Genomic DNA, 19,430 nt, shown 5'->3' with positions numbered 1-19,430 from the left:
CATGAGATCATGACCTGGGTCAAAGTCAGATGCTTAACTGAGCCACCCAGGCTCCCCTAGAGATTTATTTAGAAGAAAGAACCATTAGCAACCCCTGAAAGGGAGATGTGGAAAATGGCTTTAGCCGTGCTCAGTATACACAGGTCTAAGCAGTATTAGAACCTATGGTACAAAAGGTGTCAAACAGAACAGGGCAACTAGAGAAACTAGAGAGATTGGAGAGGTAAACAGTTCTGAAATGATGAGCTGAATCAGGAGTACTTAGTATGAAGAGTATTTAAGAAGTGTATCCTAGAAAGAACAGTGTCCATGCACCAAGGCAGCCAGGGCTTTGAAAATGGAATTAGGTCACTGTCTTTCTCCTACAGAAATTCCATGAGGGAAACTGAAGATAACAAAAGGAATCAAATTCACTTATTGATTTATTCAGTCAAGAAACATTTACTGAATGCCTACTGAGTATAAAGCTCCATTTTAGGTACCCTAGGAATACCAAGATAAACAAATATGAATCAGACCTCAGTTAAGTCATAATCTATAATTGGAGGTAAAAACAGCCATGAGAGAGAGAAATGATCATGTGCATAGATAGAAGTTTTATGCTCTATTTAATTTCAATTTCAGAAAGGTTTATAACTTCTCTTTCAGGGACAAATCCTGAAATGAAGTGAGTCCAGTATGCAATGCAAAAGGACAGGCCAACTAAACCATCAGACTGGCATTCCGATTGTATACTCCCAGGCATCTGATCAGTTACCAAACTGCCTAAAGCACATACTCCAAGGGCTCTTGCTACCTCTTAAGACCTGAGGCTAAGAAATTAGTGTAAAGAATGCATCTACTAAAGATACATCTCAGTTGGACCCTGCTAAAGTTCATGAGTCAATCCCAAAACGAAATTGCTCTGCCTTCTAAGAATTTAGCCTTCTTTCACCTAATAAACAAATATCCACTCCAACAGCTTCGGACGTTTAATGTTTTGTGTTTGTTTGTTTGGTTTATTTTTTGAGAGAGAGAGAGACAGCATGAGTGTCCATGTGCACATGAGTGGGGGAGGGGCAGAGGGAGAGGAGGGGGGCGAGAGAGAGAGACAGAGACAGAGAGAGAAAGAGAATACCAAGCAGGCTCCATGCCCAGTGCAGAGCCTTTTGAACTCTGTGATTATGACCTGAGCCGAAATCAAAAGTCCAATACCCAACAGACTGAGACACCCAGGTATCCCCCAAATTAGGATACTCAAAACAAACAAAACAAAATAACTCCCAAAAGAAGGACTGATTTCTGGGAACAAACATGACTTATTTTAAAGGCCTCAAGCCCAAAGAATTGCTCTGTATTTACACTCCACCATTCATATCATTGGAAGCAAAACTACAGCCTTAAGTGGTCCTTGCCTTTTAAACTTTTTTTTTAATATTTTATTTATTTCTGAGAGAGAGAGAGAGACAGCATGAGCAGGGGAGGGTCAGAGAGAGAGGGAGACACAGAATCCGAAACAGGCTCCAGGCTCTGAGCTAGCTGTCAGCACAGAGCCCAATGTGGGGCTCGAACCCACGAACCATGAGATCATGACCCAAGCAAAAGTCAGATGCTTAAACGATTGAGCCACCCAGGTGCCCCAGTCCTTGCCTTTTAAATACTTTTGGCAGTGAGTTTTAATTCTGACCTAGAGATGCAAAGGATAGCAAAATCTTTACCTCCTGGTAATAAAACAGAAGAGTTTGAAGATTTTTGTGGGGAGGTAGGAAGGAAAAGGGAATGGAATTACAGTGGCCTGGAAGAAAATTTCCAGAAAAACTAAAGTATGTGTAATTCTTATTTTTAACATCCTTTATAAGGTCTTTGTTAGTTTAGAAACAAAAAATGCCTCATGTATAAGTTGTTTTTTAAAGTCAAATCCTCCCTTATGACCCAGCAATAGCACTGCTAGGAATTTACCCAAGGGATACAGAAATGCTGAGGCATAGGAGCACATGTACCCCAATGTTCATAGCAGCACTCTCCACAATAGCTAAAACATGGAAAGAGCCTAAGTGTCCATCAACAGACGAATGGATCAAGAAGATGTGGTTTATCTATACCATGGAATACTACATGGCAATGAGAAACAATGAAATCTGGCCATGTGTAGCAACATGGATGGACCTTGAGGGTGTTATGCTGAGCGAAATAAGTCAGGCAGAGAAGGACAAATACCATATGTTTGCACGTATAGGAGGATTAGGAGGAACTTGACGGAGGACCAAGGGGGAGAAGAAGGGCGGAAATGGTGGGGGAAAGGGAGAGAGGCAAACCATGAGAGACTCTTGAATGCTGACAAAAACTGAGGACTGATGGATGTGGGGGGGAGGGGGGGATGGGCATGAAGGAGGGCACTTTGGGGATGAGCACTGAGTGTTATGTAGAAACTAATTTGACAATAAACTATTTGTAAAAAAAAAAAAAAAAAAAAGTCAAATCCATTAGAAGATGGGAAAGCACGGAAAAAGAAAAAAATTGAGGGTAAAGGAAACAATTTCTCATTTTTTTCTTCCAATATTTAAGACTAAGAGAGCAAACACATATGTTCAAAATGAAAAAGAATACCTCTCCACCCCACTTCTTCCAATACATACAGTGGGCTTTCAGAAAGGTCTTCTGTTATCAGTCATTTACTAGGAGTCCATTCCGCCAAGGGGCAATGACAAGCACTTTGGAGAATACAAAGGATACAACTGATGCAGCCCCCAGACAATTCACCTGGAAGATAGTCAATACACATGAATAACAAGGATACAAAATAGTAAGAGCCAAACGAAGGGCACATATAAGTTACTAAGGTATTTCCAGCTAGGGACAACTGAGATTGGCTTCCAGTATGGGGTGAAGGGATATAAAGGAATTGGGGCTGTGGTGTTTAGGCAACCTAGTGTAGTATCGCACGGGGAAAGACACAAGACAGGAAGACCAAGGCATTCAGCTTGGCTGGAGTGAAGGGTATGTGAAGCAAGGATGGAATGTGATGTTCATTGAGTGCTTCCTATGTGCCAGGCACATGTGCTAGAAGGTTTCACATATTTACAGTTCACGAAGAGCTAGGGGAAATAAGTTTGGAAAGGTAGTCTGGAGTATGATCACAGAGGACCTTGCAAAGCAAAATGCTGGTTCTAAAAAGCAAAGCAGAATTTTACAAAGGAGTCCAGTTCAACCCACAGCTCCTCCACCTCTTTCTAGGCCCTCGGCACCACCCCATGAAGGAGCTCTGCTACAGAAGAGAACAGAAGACCTTGAGGTGACAAGACATTCATCCTTATTCTGGAAAGGTGCTAGCAAGAAATCACCTGAAGTCCAGAGGAGACACCTGGCATGCCAGGGACCACTGATAAGGATAAACTTGAAATCTCTTACCTACTCCTTCTCACCCAGTTTCCAAGGCTTGGAAAGCTTAAACCTGCTCATTGTAAGCCACAAGGTGGAGATGTCTGGCAGGGCAGAACTAAGAGGAAGTCGTTTAGCCAGCCTAAGGTTACCATTAACACTTTGAGCCACTGCCTTGAGCTAATTTTTATGTTTGTTTTTTAAGTTTGGTTGAAATGTCACAAATGGAAAAATTAACTAAAGCGCCCCGGTTAGCCACAAGACTGGACACACCTGGCTGCAAACCCAGCAAAAGAAACTTGCTTCATTAGTAGGAGAGGCAGAAAGTGAAATTTACATCTAAAATGTGCCTGCACCAGGAGAAAGTGCTGAGGCCAAAGGCGCTGTCTGTTTTTACAGCTGCGTCAATTCTTAGTTCTCTACTCTTACCAGCACTCAGGAGTGAGGCAAGGGCCCAAGGAAAAATGGTCTCCAACCTCTTCAGCTGCAACTCAGCTCACAAAGGTTTTTAAGAACCAGTTAATGAAATAAAACAAGACCAGATGAGGTGATATAATGAACTTTATTTCCACAGCTAATTTATATGTTTAAATCCCAAATAATGTTTTTTTAAGTTAGAACTCTCTAAATTATTGATGTGATTTTTGTAACCTCAAACTTAACACTTTTATTTTATACCGGCTTCACTAATGATATATGAGTCTGCCTTGTTTTTCACAATATTGGGCTCCTAAAAGCTGATAAAAAGCAAAAATTTTTTAAATGAAAATGTCCTCAGTAAATGAGATTGCAACTCTAATTTCAAGGGAATTCTTGATTCAAATTTCTGATTCCTCATTAATTCACAAATGGCTCCGCTCAAAGTAATAGCCTTTAAGAATTCTTTGGCATGTAAAAAAATCACCACTTCGTTGATCAGTCTTATAAATTCTACTTTTTATATGAGTTTTCTTAAAGATGTACACCTGGGATGCCAAATTACACAGAGAAAGATTTACAAATTACCACCTTCAAATCATAGATTTCAAAGCACCCCAACAATCCACATTTTTTAAAGGAAACTGAAGCACAGAGGAGGAAAGACTTGGCAGCCAGGGTCAGAACAAGGCCAGACTGGCTCCCTCCTACTTTCTCCAGCCACATGTCCCTAACTTTCCCATTTCTTTAGGCTGTACGCACTCAGAAGACAAAGAACCCCTCTATATACAATCACAATCACAACAGAGAAGTGGTTAACAAATAATTTTCTTGCCTGTATAAAGGGTGTCTGTCTGTTTATACCAAGAGTTGGTAGTTATAGTCTACTATAACAGAAAAGCAATAATACTAATTCCCCAACTCATCCAAACCTCTGTTATTTTTAAATCACCATCTTTTATTTTTTTTTTTATTTTTTTTTTTTTTACAAATAGTTTATTGTCAAATTAGTTTCTACATAACACTCAGTGCTCATCCCCAAAGTGCCCTCCTCCATGCCCATCCCCCCCTCCCCCCCNCCATTTCCCTCCCCCCCACATCCATCAGTCCTCAGTTTTTGTCAGCATTCAAGAGTCTCTCATGGTTTGCCTCTCTCCCTTTCCCCCACCATTTCCGCCCTTCTTCTCCCGCTTGTTCCTCCGTCAAGTTCCTCCTAATCCTCCTATACGTGCAAACATATGATATTTGTCCTTCTCTGCCTGACTTATTTTGCTCAGCATAACACCCTCAAGGTCCATCCATGTTGCTACACATGGCCAGATTTCATTGTTTCTCATTGCCATGTAGTATTCCATGGTATAGATAAACCACATCTTCTTGATCCATTCATCTGTTGATGGACACTTAGGCTCTTTCCACACCATCTTTTATTTATAGTCTTTGTAACTAAACCGGGGCTTGGCACTTCTCTTCACGCAGGTGAATTTACAAGTCTATACCTAGGGAGTATTATGGATCATCGAAAACTTGACTATTCAAAGTGTGGTTGCCCCATCCTCACCCAGCTCCACCTGTGGCCCTGGCATCACCTGAAGCTTTCTAGAAATGTAGACTCTGGCGGCACCCCAACCTACTGAATCAGAATCTGTATTTTAACAAGATCCCCAGTGGACTACAGGCACATTAAAATGTGAAAAACACTGATCTAACACCTTTCTACTAACACTGATCTAACAGGACAACACCATATCTAGAACAATTCAGAAAGAAAAATGGTTGGTTAAAATGGGAAGGAGGGGGAAGGAGAAACTAATTCCTGTAGGACTGCACTGAGGTACATATAGACTAGAAACAAATCAAGTATCATCTATCTGATAAGTTGTCTTTAAAATAGAATTTCAATTCATTCATTCAACAAGTATTTATTTATCTGATGTTTACTATGTAAGCAAAAAAGCGTTAAGACAGGGGCGCCTGGGTGGCTTAGTCGGTTAAGCGTCCGGCTTTCACTTAGGTCATGATCTCGCAGTTCGTGGGTTTGGGCCCCGTGTCGGGCTCTGTGCTGACCGACAGCTCAGAGCCTGGAGCGTGTTTCAGTCTGTGACTCCCTCTCTCTCTGACCCTCCCCTGCTCACGCTGTCTCTATCTCTCTCTCCTAGAAATAAATAAAAATATTAAAAAAAAAAAAAAAAAGTGTTAAGACAGGTCTCCTGCCTTCATTAAGCATGCAGTCAAGTAGAAGTGACATTATAAAGTAACACAGGAGAAGGTTTAAAGTGTTGGAGATTGTGATGGAGATATATATAGAGGTCCAAAGGAACCAAAGGAAACCAGAGGTCCAAAGGAAATTCATGGTAGAAGGGTAATAACTAAAAGGTTTCTGTAATTCAAGAGTCAGTAACCTATGGCTCATTAAGCTATTCACATTGTGGACAGCAGTGGCCCACACGGCTCCACCAGTCCAACATCCAGCCGGGTTTAGTCAATAGTGATGAGAAAAACAGGCTAACTGGGGCGCCTGGGTGGCTTAGTCGGTTAAGCGTCCGACTTTCGCTTGGGTCATGATCTCGCGGTTCGTGGGTTCGAGCCCCGTGTCGGGCTCTGTGCTGACTGCCAGCTCGGAGCCTGGAGCCTGTTTCAGTCTGTGACTCCCTCTCTCTGACCCTCCCCTGCTCACACTGTCTCTCTCTCTCTCCTAGAAATAAATAAAACATTAAAAAAAATTTAAAAAAAAGAAAAAGAAAAACAGGCTAACTAATAGAAAAGCTACTATGTCACTGCACCGCAGACAGTCAGGCTTTGGCTGGCCAGGGCGTGTCACTGGTTATCATTAAATGATCTGAAACTACCAGCACCACCCATGTCCACTGTGTGCTGCCACAGCATTGCACGGTAAATGCTTGAGGGCATGTGGAACACCAAACTGCACAAATAGCTTAAAGATTGATGAGCCACTCTGGGCAGCAAAGATAGCAGAAAGTTTAGTCACATGAATAAGAAACCAAAGAACACAATTATAAACACAGTCAATACTCACTGAATCCAAAACAAATTTGATGATGATGATACCAGCTAAAACTCTGATATACGCTATCATCTTAGAATGTACAGAAATGCCAATGTTCTATTGCCCCAGAGAAAGGCATGTAAATGTCACTGAAGATATCTAAAAACAAACCCATGTCCACTGTGCTTCCTATATATGCAGCTCCTCCAAAGACATGGGAATTTGGAAATAGGCTCTCAGTGGGCAACCATCATTTCCATGGTTTAGTCTCAAAGACCACAATTTTACAAAGAGTAAGCACATGATACCATCAGACACATAGGAGTATGTGACAATAACTACAATAAGCAAAACATGTGGACAACCTTCCACTTAACTCCTGTGCAGCATGGAAAATCTCCAAGACATACTGTTGAGTGAAAAAAACTAAGTACGTATTTATTACAAGTTAGCACATAGAGGACAATATCATGTATAATAAAATATATAAACACAAAACCAGTAATACATATTTTCTGTAAGAAGTTATACAGAAAAAAGCTGTGAAAGATATATACCAAAGTGGAAATAGTGATTACTTCTTGAAAGGAAATAACTGGCCAGGAATGAGATTGAGGATTAAGGGGATTTCGATCTTAGTTAAAACATTTTGAATTTAAAAAACAACTGTAGGAGCGCCTGGGTGGCTCAGTGGGTTAAGCGTCCGACTCTGGCTCAGGTCATGATCTCACAGTTCGTGGGTTCGAGCCCCGCATCAGGCTCTGTGCTGATAGCCAGCTCAGAGCCTGGAGCCTGTTTCAGATTCTGTGTCTCCCTCTCTCCCTGATCCTTCCCTGTCACGCTCTCTCTCCCTCTCTCTCTCTCTCAGAAATAAATAAAAAATATATATAAAATAATAACTGTAAAGTAAAAACATACCTAATATGTATTAAGTTAAAAAACCAAGATGTAAAATTGTGTGTAGTAGAAGCCCATTTGTGTTATGTTAAAAGAATATACATTTATATATTTGCATTTGTATAGAAAACAACCAGAAGGCTACACATCAACTCTTAACAAAGGTTACTTTGGGGGAGTTGGCCTGGGGAAAAGACACTTGTTCCTCCATTAAACGCTTTTTACTCTTTGATTTTTATTCAATGAACATGCATGACTTTTATAATACATATGTAAACTCTGTTTACTCCTTAGTCCATACGGAGAAATTTGTAATGAAAAAAAAAAACCAAATTAACCCATTTTATGACCCATCTGACAATTCTGCTTTAGATGGTCCCAAACTGGGAGGCAACAAAATGGGAAATAAACAAAGATTATAATCAATTAAAATATGGTTTAGATACAAAAATACATAACATATACAAAGGAAAAGATTACTCTTTATATAACCAACTGTATTCTAATGTTTCGGTGACATTTTTCTATTATCATTACATTCTATGCTATATATATGTTATATATCCTCCTTTCTCAGGTTAATTATTAAACATACTAATGTACATTTTCAGTAGATACCATGCCAAATTATTCTAGGCTGTTAGTGATCAAAGACATGTTTTTCAGTTTCTGAGGGCAGCTGGAGGCCCAATGCCGGGGTATTTCCATCAAAACTAACATAGAGGAGAACCTGTTCAAACACTGAATTGGTGTCAAATGCACAGTGTCCTAAAATTCTATTATTTTGGGCTTAACATTCATTTCTAAACACAGGATGTCCTCACATTGACAAACCATAATAATGTGTGACACATAAATAAAGTGCCCATGGCATGTCAGTCCCCACAGAGGCAGAAGCAACTCTAGCTGAATTACCACTTGACATTAGGCAGCATTATACAAAAATCTAAAAGCAAAGCCATTCTAGATGAGATGAAACTTAAGTCAGGCAATCTCTCATTGGAATTGTCCAGGACCAGAATCTGATAGCGTTTACTTACCCCCATGACTCTGCCACGCTGCTCAACATCCTCCCACATAAAATGAACTATGATCCGACACATATATTTCCCACTCCTGCCTTCCTGTTTCATTCGGACTAGACACATCCTGGATGAGAAGAAGACATAAAGAGTAACTGGTTGTTTACATTTTTTACATCACACATGTGCAATAAGTAATTTCAGCAAAGAACAGAATAAAGAAAAACTGGAAATGACCTTATTTTGTAAAGAAACACTTTTATTGAAGTATAACATAGATACTGTAAAGCACACAAATCTTAAGTATATAGCTTGATGGATTTTTACATGTTATTTATAGCCATGTAAGCAACACCCAGATCAAGAAAGAGATTATTTAGAACACCTCAGAAGGCACTCTCATACATGAAAGGGACATACATTTAGTTGTTAGAAGATAAGTAAGTCATTTTACTGAATGAAAACATGAGTCCTAAAGAAGGAAGTAATCTGCGCAATACCACAGAGTAGTCAATCTGTAAAGATGGGTATAATGCTGTGTGTACAACACAGAAGCCACTAGCTACATGTGGCTATTGAGTACTTTAAATGTGATCAGTTCCAACTGACATGTAGTATAAGTTTAAGATTTCAAAGATCTAGTTCAACAAAAAGACTACAAATATTTCAAATATTTTATACTACTTACAGGTTGAAATATTATTTCAGATATAGTGAGTTAAATGAAATGTATTATTAAAATTAATTTCATAATATTTTCTTTTTACTTTTTTAAATGGAGCTATTAGAAGTGTTTAAATATATGACTTGCGTTATTTGATGCACAGCACTTACCTAGATCACAGAAAGTATTATGATTTCACTTATGTAATTATAGAATCATTTCCCCCATGAAAATATAAGTTCCACTGAAGGAAAAGATCAAGTCTGAAATGGTTTTTTCTTTTTTTTAACAACTGTATATCTAGGGCTTAAGTATTGTAGATACTTAGTATTTATTTGCTAAATAAATCAGTGAATAAAAATCTCAGGGTTAAGTTTGGGGCTTCTCCTATACCACACTGCCTCTAGTCCATAAGGCTCTCTTCTTAAAACTTTCCATAAGAATTTAAGAATATTTTATTTTATTAATTAGTAAATATAATAATATACTTAATTATATACAAGAATATAAACAGGGGGGGCCTGGATGGCTCAGTCGGTTAAGCATCTGACTTTGGCTCAAGTCATGACCTCACAGACCCATGGGTTCAAGCCCCGCATAGGGCTCTGTACTGACAGCTCCGAGCTGGAGCCTCCTTCTGATTCTGTGTCTCCCTCTCTCTCTGCCCCTCCCTTGCTTGTGCTCTGTCTCTCTCCATCTCTCAAAAATAAATAAACATTTAAAAAATGTTTTTAAACAAAACATTTAAAAAAAAAAGAATATAAATAGGGTCACCAACTTCCCAAACTAGTTCCTAATCTCAATGAACATCCCTCTTTCTATTATCTCTTACTTAAGTTTTTAAGTGACTACAACTGGACTATTCATCAAAAGACAATTCCTGCTATAGTTATGGAATAGTCAGTCTAAACTGACAATTAATCCTGCCTGTTAAAATCCACTAGCAATAGTATGGCACAATGGAATGATTCCAGCCTGGCCTGCATCAACATCTCTGTTAACAACTAAGATGTAGAAAAGAAAACACTTATCAAACTTGCAGATGACAAGGGGCTGGGCAGGAAGACAAATATGCTGGATGACCCAACCATGAACCAAAAATACTCCAAGACACTGTTTCAATGGACTGAATCTAACAGAATAAATTTGAACAGGGATAAACCTACATCCTGCACTTGGGTCTAAAAGAACTGTAGTGGTACAGGATAGGTGAGTCATGACATCTCTACATGTGAAAAAGCCTTATAGACTTAAGTTGACAACTGACTTCAAAGGAAATCAAGGTGATGATGAGGTTGCTCCCCAAATTAATGTGATTCTAACTATAGTAGTGGAAATGTAGTATCTTCAGTGTGCAAAGTGAGATTTTTGTTCCATTCAGCACAGGTCAGACTCTGCCTGGAATACTATTCATAGTTTTGAACATCATTTTATACATATATATGTATAATAAATATATATATTTTATATTTATTTTGGGGGGTGAGTACAAGCAGGGTAGGGGCAGAAAGAGGGGGACAGAGGATCTGAAGAGGGCTCTGCACTGACAGGCTGATCGCAGTGAGCCTGATGTGGGGCTTGAACTCATGAACTGCAAGATCATGATCTGAGCCAAAGTTGGATGCTCTACCAACTGAGCTACCCAGGTACCCCTGAATATTATATTTTAAGAGACAAGAGGAAGAGATGAAAGATCAGAAGATATATAACCTGGAGAAAAACAGGAGAGTTGCCTTAAATACTGTAGAAAAGCAATTAGACTATTGGTCCAAGAGTTAGTCAGAATCAATGGGGTAAGCCACAGAGGGAGAAAAAAATCACTCAACACAACACTGAAAACAATAACTCTTTAGCAGGAGAAGTTTCTGAAGATTTGAATGGTGGAATGAATAAGCCCAAGACATAGAATGTGTCTACTTCTGAAGAGATAAATAAATGCTTTGTGAAAACTCAGCTATCTGACAAGTTGACTACATGATCTTTAACATCCCTTCCAATCATGAGATTTGCTGATGCTGTGATTTTAAATTTGTATCCTCTGAACCCAGTTAGTGCCTAAGAAATAACACTTTATAACAATAAAAACAGGTCATGGAAAAAGACTTGGCTACTTCATAGAATATAGAATATATTCCAAAGCAGAAACAAACTGGGTAAAGTTCAATAGTTCTTTTTCATAAAGTTAATCAAATCACTCATGTCGGCCCCTCACCCGAAAAGACGCTGTGTGTTTTGATGCTTAAGTGTCGTCAGAGGCTAATTCATCAACAGTAATAGTGAGGTAATGGAATTCTTCATTTATTTGAAAATTCTGTAGTTTGTTAATACACCTGCCCTCTGAGGTTTAAAAGGCACAGATTTTCTCAAACTATAAAGTATACATTATACTATGCTCACCACAAGTGTAGCTACCATGTGTCATCATACAACCAACCCTATATGATACCATTTTGACTATATTCTCTATGATGTATCTTTTATCTCCATGACTTATTCATTCCATAAACTGGAAGCTTGTATCTCCTACCCCCTCCTCAGCCATTTTGCCCATCCCCCAACCTCTCTCCCTTCTGGCAACAATCAGTTTATTCTGTGTACTTATAAGTCTATTTCTGATTTTTATTTGTTTATTCATTTGGTTTTTTAGATTCCATATATAAGTGAAGTCATATGGTATTTGTCTTTTTCTGACTTACTTCAATTAGCATAATACCCTCTAGGTCCATTCTTGTTGTGAAAACTGTCAAGATCTCATCCTTTTTATGGCTGAGTAATATTCTATTGCATACACACACACACACCACATCTTCTCTATCCAATCATCTACTGATGGACACTTCAGCTGCTTCATATATTGGCTATTGTAGATAATACTGCAATAAACACAGAGGTGCATATATATTTTCAAATTTGTGTTTTCATTATTTGGGTAAATAACCAGTAGTGGAATTACTGGCCCATATGGGATTTCTACTTTTAATTTTTTGAGGAACCTCCATACTGTTTTCCACAGCGGCTGTACCAATTTACATTCCTGCCAACAGTAACGAGGGCTCCTTTTTCTCCATAGCCTCACCAACACTTGTTATTTCTTGTCTTTTTTTATTCTAGCCATTCCCACAGATGTAAAGTGATATCTCACTTTAGTTTTGATTTACACAGCCCTTATGATGAGTGATGCTAAACATCTCTCTATGTGTCTGTTGGCCATCTGCATGTCTTTTTTGGAAAAATGTCTATTCAGGTCCTCTGCCCATTTTTAATTGGATTATTTATTTGTGAGGGAATGCTGAGTCATAGAAGTTCTTTGTATACTTTGGACATCAACCTCTTATCAGATAGATCATTTGTGAATATCTTCTCCTTCCCATTCAGTAGGCTGGTTGCCTTTTCATTTTGTTGATGGTTTCCTTCACTATGCAAAAGATTTTTCTTTTGGTGTAGTCCAAGGCTGGTATTCCTACTGTCCCAACTTTTTAATTAAAGAAAATGAGTTGGGGCGCCTGGGTGGCTTAGTCTGTTTAGTGTCTGACTTTCGCTTTGGTCATGATCTCTCGGTTCTTGGGTTCGAGCCCCTCTTCTGGCTCTGTGCTGACTGCCTGCTCAGAGCCTGGAGCCTGTTTCGGTCTGTGACTCCCTCTCTCTCTGACCCTCCCCTGCTCACACTGTCTCTCTCTCTCTCCTAGAAATAAATAAAACATTAAAAAAAATAAAGAAAGAAAGAAAATGAGTCTTAGAGAAGTAACTTGCCTAAAGTTACAACCACTAGGTTTATAGGTGAGATATGGACCCCTGATAATCTTGATCCCAGAGTTGTACTGTTCTTCCGCCTACTTTAATGACTAGTACCTATTTTAGAATCCATTTACTCTATTTTTCATTTAATCTTCACAAGGGCAGTAACAGTTTCAAAACTAGCATCACACTAGAAATAGCCTATCAGAAGGGGAAGACTAGCGAATTTGAGGCAAGCATACCTACAACAACAAAAACTAACTGTTGGCAGCCTAACAGGAAAGAAAGAAACTAAAAATATATTGAAAACAAACACACTCACACACAAAAATAGCACAGCCATTGAGGTTCAACAACCCAGCGCAACTCAAAGAAGACAGCCTGGCAAATTACAGTTAAACATTACCAGGAACCCTCCAAATTATCTAGAAAATGTTAAAGCACACTGGCAGGTGAAAAGACAATGAGTGAAGCAAGTCCAAAATGGTAAACAAACATGAAAAGGACATGATGATCCTGGTGCCTACCACAAAACAAAGCCAGCAGCTGTCACAGGCTCTGACTGTACAACAGCAATTTCTGAGTCACTATGGAAACTATATTCCACAACAGCTGAGAACACTAGGTTTAAGTAACAGAGCAGGACAGCTCTACTTCAATTTCCATCATGGACACATCCTTCATAATAAATGTTTAAATTAAAAGTTGAGATGCCAAATTACATTTTGCTATTGATTCAACTTCATAATTTCAGAGCTCTGTTCCAGGGAAAGGAGAGGAGAGGAAAGGTGGGGGGTGGGGGGGAACACCTCCCTGCTAAAACCTAATAAAAATTGCCCTTAAGTATCCAAACTAAGCTTTAAAAAGAGATAATCTTCTGCTCAAACCTAAAACTGCTCTAAAAATAGAGTTTGAGCCCTGCATTGGGCTCTTTGCGGTCAGTGCAGAGCCTGCTTTGGATCCTCTTCTAGCCCCTCCCCCAACCCGTGTGCACACACTCTCTTTCAAAAAAATGTTTAAAAACCCATTTTTGTAAAAGGTAAAACAAAAAATAAAAATAATTTAGTCTTTAATTTTTTTAATGTTTATATTTGAGAGAGAGACAGACAGAAACAGTGCATGAGTGGGGTAGGGGCAAAGAGAGACAGAGACAAACTCTGAAGGAGGCTCAGGCTCGAAACCATGAGCCATGAGATGATGACCTGAGCCAAAGTCAGATGTTTAACCAACTCAGCCACCCAGGTGCCCAAAAATAGATTACTTTTAAAAATCTTTTTACAGGGGCGCCTGGGTGGCTTAGTCGGTTGAGCGTCCGACTTTCACTTAGGTCATGATCTCGCGGTTCGTGGGTTCGGGCCCCGTGTCGGGCTCTGTGCTGACTGCCAGCTCAGAGCCTGGAGCTGTTTCAATCTGTGACTCCCTCTCTCTCTCTGACCCTCCCCTGCTCACGCTGTCTCTCTCTCTCTCTCTCTCCTAGAAATAAAAACATTTTTTAAAAAAATCTTTTTACAAAGAGAGAATTTAGTAACATTCTTGTTATTAAATAATTAATTTAATTAATTTAGTTATCAAATAATTTAACTAATTTAATCAAGTATTTAACAAGTTTCTACTAAGCACTTACTCTAAGTATAGACTTAGGCTGTATATAAACTACTCTCTGTTTAGGAGCAATTCCAGTTACCCCTCCCAAGTTTGATGATGTTCTTAAACCCACAATTTATTATTGAGGTTTTAAGCTTCACAGTCCTATCCTTGTCTCTCAGTGATCTCAGTGGCTCATAAATAATACTGGTATCTTTTACATATAAGGAAAGCAAATAACTCAGCCAGCAAAGAAAAAAGAAAAAAAGGAGTAGTCAAGCCCTGGTCCCGGCTCCCAACTATCACTTAAAAGGCAAGCATAGAGACAGTGGAAAAGGGAGAAACACTCACTCACTAGGAGTCTCAAAAACAAAGGGCTAGGATGTAAGGGCCATCTGGCTGCGACATCTGTCACCCCACTGATCGCCGGGTTGATTAGGCTGATCTGGCTGGCTAGGCGGGTGTCCCCTTCCTCCCTCACCGTGCGTCCCTCCCAAAGCTGCAGGCTCAGTCTTGGTCGAAGAGGACGACCTTCCCTGATAGAGAAGGACCGTTCTTCAGTCAGGGGTATATGAGTAGTCGCGCTCCCCTGCTAGAACCTCCAAACAAGCTCTCAAAAACAAAGGGCTAAGATAAAAATTTTATCTTAAGGCAAATATAATAATGATTACTGCCATTGATGGCACACCCTAATATCAAACTTGTCACTCAAAAATGCATTTGCATTCACTCTCTCTTTTAATCTAGTTTAACTGTTTTCATTTCACAAAAAAGAATGCTCATGCTCTGAGGAATGAAGAGAAGGAAGTAAAAAGGCTTCTTCCTTGGGGCGCCTGGGTGGCTCAGTCGGTTAAGCTTTCAACTTCGGCTCAGGTCATGATTTCACACTTTGTGGGTTTGAGCCCGGCATTGGGCTCTGTGCTAACAGTTCAGAGCCTGGAGCCTACTTCGGATTTTCTGTCTCCCTCTCTCTCTGTCCCTCCCCTGCTCGTTCTCTCCCTCCCTCTCTCTCTCCCTCTCTCAAAAGTGAATAAACATCAAAAAAAAATTTTTTTAATAAAAATTTAAAAAAAACAAGGCTTCTACCTCTAGGCTTATAAAATGTTCGTGTTTCCCCATCTTACAATAAAAATTTTTTTAAAAGTTTCCCTTCCATCCTGTTTCTCCCTTTAGTGATCACCTTTCTTAATCATTTGGAAAGTCTTAAAATGTAGTTTACAGTTACTCAAGTAACTTAAGGTTACCCAGTGAAAAGAGCAGAGCTGGAATGAAACCTGAACTCCCCCTTTCCTCTAAGCTACAGAGTCTCCCAGCGCAGTGTCCCTATCGGCTGGTTTCCCCCATTCTGTGACCGCACAGCTCCAAGAGCCTCTCCCTGCTAGATCAGACAAGGAAGAAGACAGCGACACTCCCTGCAGAGTTCAAAGGAACAACAGTCTTAGCCATGCTTTCCTCCTCTCTGCCTAAATCTGGGAGGGAAGAATTCTTGTTATTCTTGACACTGACCTCCTGCCATGTATTGGCAGCTCTGAGTATCCTGTCCCGCTTGCTCTGTTTGGGCCTTCTGACAATGCCAGTTGTATTTTGGCCTTTTTTCTCCCCCATGGTAGGTCATAAGCTGTTCAGAGTGGATCTGATTTTGAATTCAGTAAAGACTAGTGGGCATTCAAGGCAGGTCTGTCACTCTGGCTGCTATGAAGGAATCCCAAAGGGGACTTTCACGTAGCCTGTTTCCCTTACTCTGCCATCAGCCAAGGCCAAGGAAGCAGAGTCTACATGCCCACACTCAAGCCTCAGCAGTGTGCTAATGAATGAGTTTATTTATTTGTGGAGCTGGCATGCTTTCCCTTTCCCGGGGCTGTGTACATGGCTATCTCCACCTGGTTTCCTAAACTCCCTCCCCAAGAAGCCTTGCCTTTGTGTGGAGAGCATGGGGGCCACCGGACAGTCTGTGGGCAAACAGACAAGTGGGATAAGGCACTTCCTGAAGCCATCTCACCTGACAGTGAGCCTCCTCCAAGAACTACACCCATTCTGTGGCCTGCCTGTCGGACCCAAGAGACCACGCTCCTGGGGAGCAGGTACCAGTGCTTTTAGTTTATGCAGTGTGGATAAAATGATGCTGCATAGGCCTTTGGTTTGGGCAAAAGGCTACATGTGTGTTTGAACAGAGTGACTGGCTGGGGGAGGAAGAGAAAGGATATACACATGGCCAGGGCTCACCATATATAGCAGGTCTGAAGCTGCTGGAATCCAGCATGAGCTTGAAAGCCCTACAGCTGCACCAAAACTGCTGTGGCAGTTTTAAAGAAACCTCTTGCAAAGGCCCCAGAGTGCCTGCCAAGGCAGTTCTCTGGCTGGACTGAGACTGGGACCAGTCTGTTTTCTAACTCCTTCCCACGTGCACAATTTACTTCCTTCTCTTCTTTCTCAGAGGCTTCTTCCCCCAGACTTATAAAAACATTCCAGTTTTTTCCCCACCTTAAAATGAAAAAATAAAAACAGGAACACTTAGGTGGCTCAATCAGCTGAGTGTCCAACTCTTGATTTCGGCTCTGGTCATGATCACACAGTTGAGGGATCAAGCCCCAAGCTGGGCTCCTCGCTGGGCATGGAGCCTGCTTAAGATTCTCTCTCTCTCTTTCTCCCCCGCACCACCAGCATCCCTCCCCCACTCATGCTCACTGTCTCTCTCTCAAACAAAATAAAAGTAGAAAACAAATAACAAAATGCTCTCCTCTGTCCTGTTTCCCCTCTAGTAATTATCAGTCTTAATCGTTTGGAGTATCTTAAAATGTAGTTTACAATTACTTCTTACCCTTCTAATAACTTCTCAAGATCCCATGTCCTCTGGTTCCCAGGAAGCTAATGCAACTGCTTGTCTTGACCATCCCTAGGCAGTCCCCCTTCCCCTGTGTTCCCATAAGATCTGTAGGTCTGCTACACATAGCGCTTATCACCCTGAACTATTTTCAGGTCCACTTGTAGCCTCTCCCAGGACAAAGACAGCAAGTACCAAGAAACACAGTTTCATATCATTGGTGATCAATGCCATGCTGTTCATATTCATGGGAAAAAAACCGCCATCTCCATGACCACCAAAAGGGAACACTCAAGCAGGAAGCCAAGTGTCGCAGAAGGAACAGTTAGCTTCAGATTTGGATTTCAGATTCCCCATTACAGATGAAGGGGCCTGTGAACAAATTCCTTAAAATTGCCAAAACTGTATAAATGAGAGGGTTGAATTAGATTTATGGTTTTTAAACTGTGGTCTGAGTTTCCACAGAGCTACATAAGGGTCCCTTACCAGTGCACACGTTGTAAAGACCTGACTGAGCAGGTCATTCCCACTTCCTCCACCCAAATATCTATTCATATATGGTGAACAGCATAAAATTTCATATTTAAAAAGGGCCCAGTTGATAAAAAGACCGAACCACTAGATCTTTTTACTTGCAATGCTTTTCCCCCACCCTTTGACTTGCTAACTTCTACTCATCAGTTTAAACGTCATCTCTTTGGGGCACCTGAGTGGCTCAGCTGGTTGAGCGTCCGACTTTGGCTCAGGTCATAATCTCATGGTTCGTGGGTTCAAGCCCCGCACCGGGCTCTGTGCTGACAGCTCAGAGCCTGGAGCCTGTTTCGGATTCTATGTCTCCCTCTCTCTCTGCCCTCCCCCACTCCTGCTATGTTTCTCTCTGTCTCAATAATAATAAACATTTAAAATAAATAAATAAATAAATAAATAAATAAATAAACATCATCTCTTCAATGAAGCCCTCCCTCAGTGACCCATCCCCCCATCTAAATTATGCACCCCTCTTCTCCCTGCCATTTCCTCTCATCATGCTATTCCCCCTGTATTCTATTAATGATTTAATGTCTCTCTCCCCCACTCTAAGCCCTGTGAGAGCAGAGTTTTGCCACTTTCACCCAACCAAAAGACAGTTGCCAGGACCCTTCCAAATGCTGTGGGAGTCAAGTCAGATCTGAGGCCATCAATTACTTAATGAACATTTATTGATAGGCTAAGAGACACAGAACTATGGGAAGAAATATCTCATTTTCACATCTTTCCAAAAAGATAAAAATAATTCTTGCTCTCAATAAAGTCACCATCCACAAAGAAGACTGATACGATAAAACATAAAAATGTTATGTGATGAGTGCTATGATAGAGGTCCCTAAAATACTAAGGAAACACAGAAGAGGAACTAACTCTTGCTTTCAAAGGAAAGGGAAGGTTTCAAAGAGGAATGATACGTGAGTTGGATACTGAATGAAAAAACAGGAGTTTATAAGGTAGAAGGAGAGAGGAGGGCTTTCTGGATAGAAGCCCTTGATATTTCTATTATATAATATTGTTTTATCGTGCAAAGGAGGGAGCGATGGTGATAGCAGTGCCTAGAATAGAACAGAATAATATGAGAGTAGCAAAGGTGGTATATTTGGTGGGATCTGAACGTCATGCTAAGAAATACACTCTGTCCTGAGAATAATGGAGAATATTAGGGAGTGTGTGTGTGTGTGTGTGCGCGTGCATGAGCACACGCGTGTGGGTACATGCTCATTCAATTTGTATTGGGAAAACCAATAGCATGTGAAGGTGGAAGTTGGAAGTCAAAGACCAGTTTTCAGGTACTGTTTCTCATAATCCAGTAAAATCAATTTAACTAGTGACATCTTAAATTTTTTCTTTAAAACGAATTCAAATGGAATAGAAAATATCAGAGATTATCTAACATTG

At 40.3% G+C, this 19,430-nt stretch overlaps 1 protein-coding gene across 1 annotated transcript in view; it reads right to left on the bottom strand.

Moving 5' to 3' along the window:
- The window catches only part of LOC120242800 (ubiquinol-cytochrome-c reductase complex assembly factor 1), a 101,535-nt gene that overhangs the window by 39,120 nt on the left and 42,985 nt on the right, over positions 1 to 19,430 (bottom strand). The window contains exon 7 of the mRNA XM_039248742.1: positions 8,719 to 8,827. Coding sequence (XP_039104673.1) covers positions 8,719 to 8,827 — 109 coding nt within the window. The remainder of the gene's footprint in view (positions 1 to 8,718; positions 8,828 to 19,430) is intronic.

This window comes from Hyaena hyaena, unplaced genomic scaffold (assembly GCF_003009895.1).
Source record: "Hyaena hyaena isolate Hyena2069 unplaced genomic scaffold, ASM300989v1 scaffold_315, whole genome shotgun sequence".
NCBI classification, from domain to species: Eukaryota; Metazoa; Chordata; class Mammalia; order Carnivora; family Hyaenidae; genus Hyaena; species Hyaena hyaena.
This window is presented reverse-complemented; position numbering and strand designations above follow the sequence as displayed.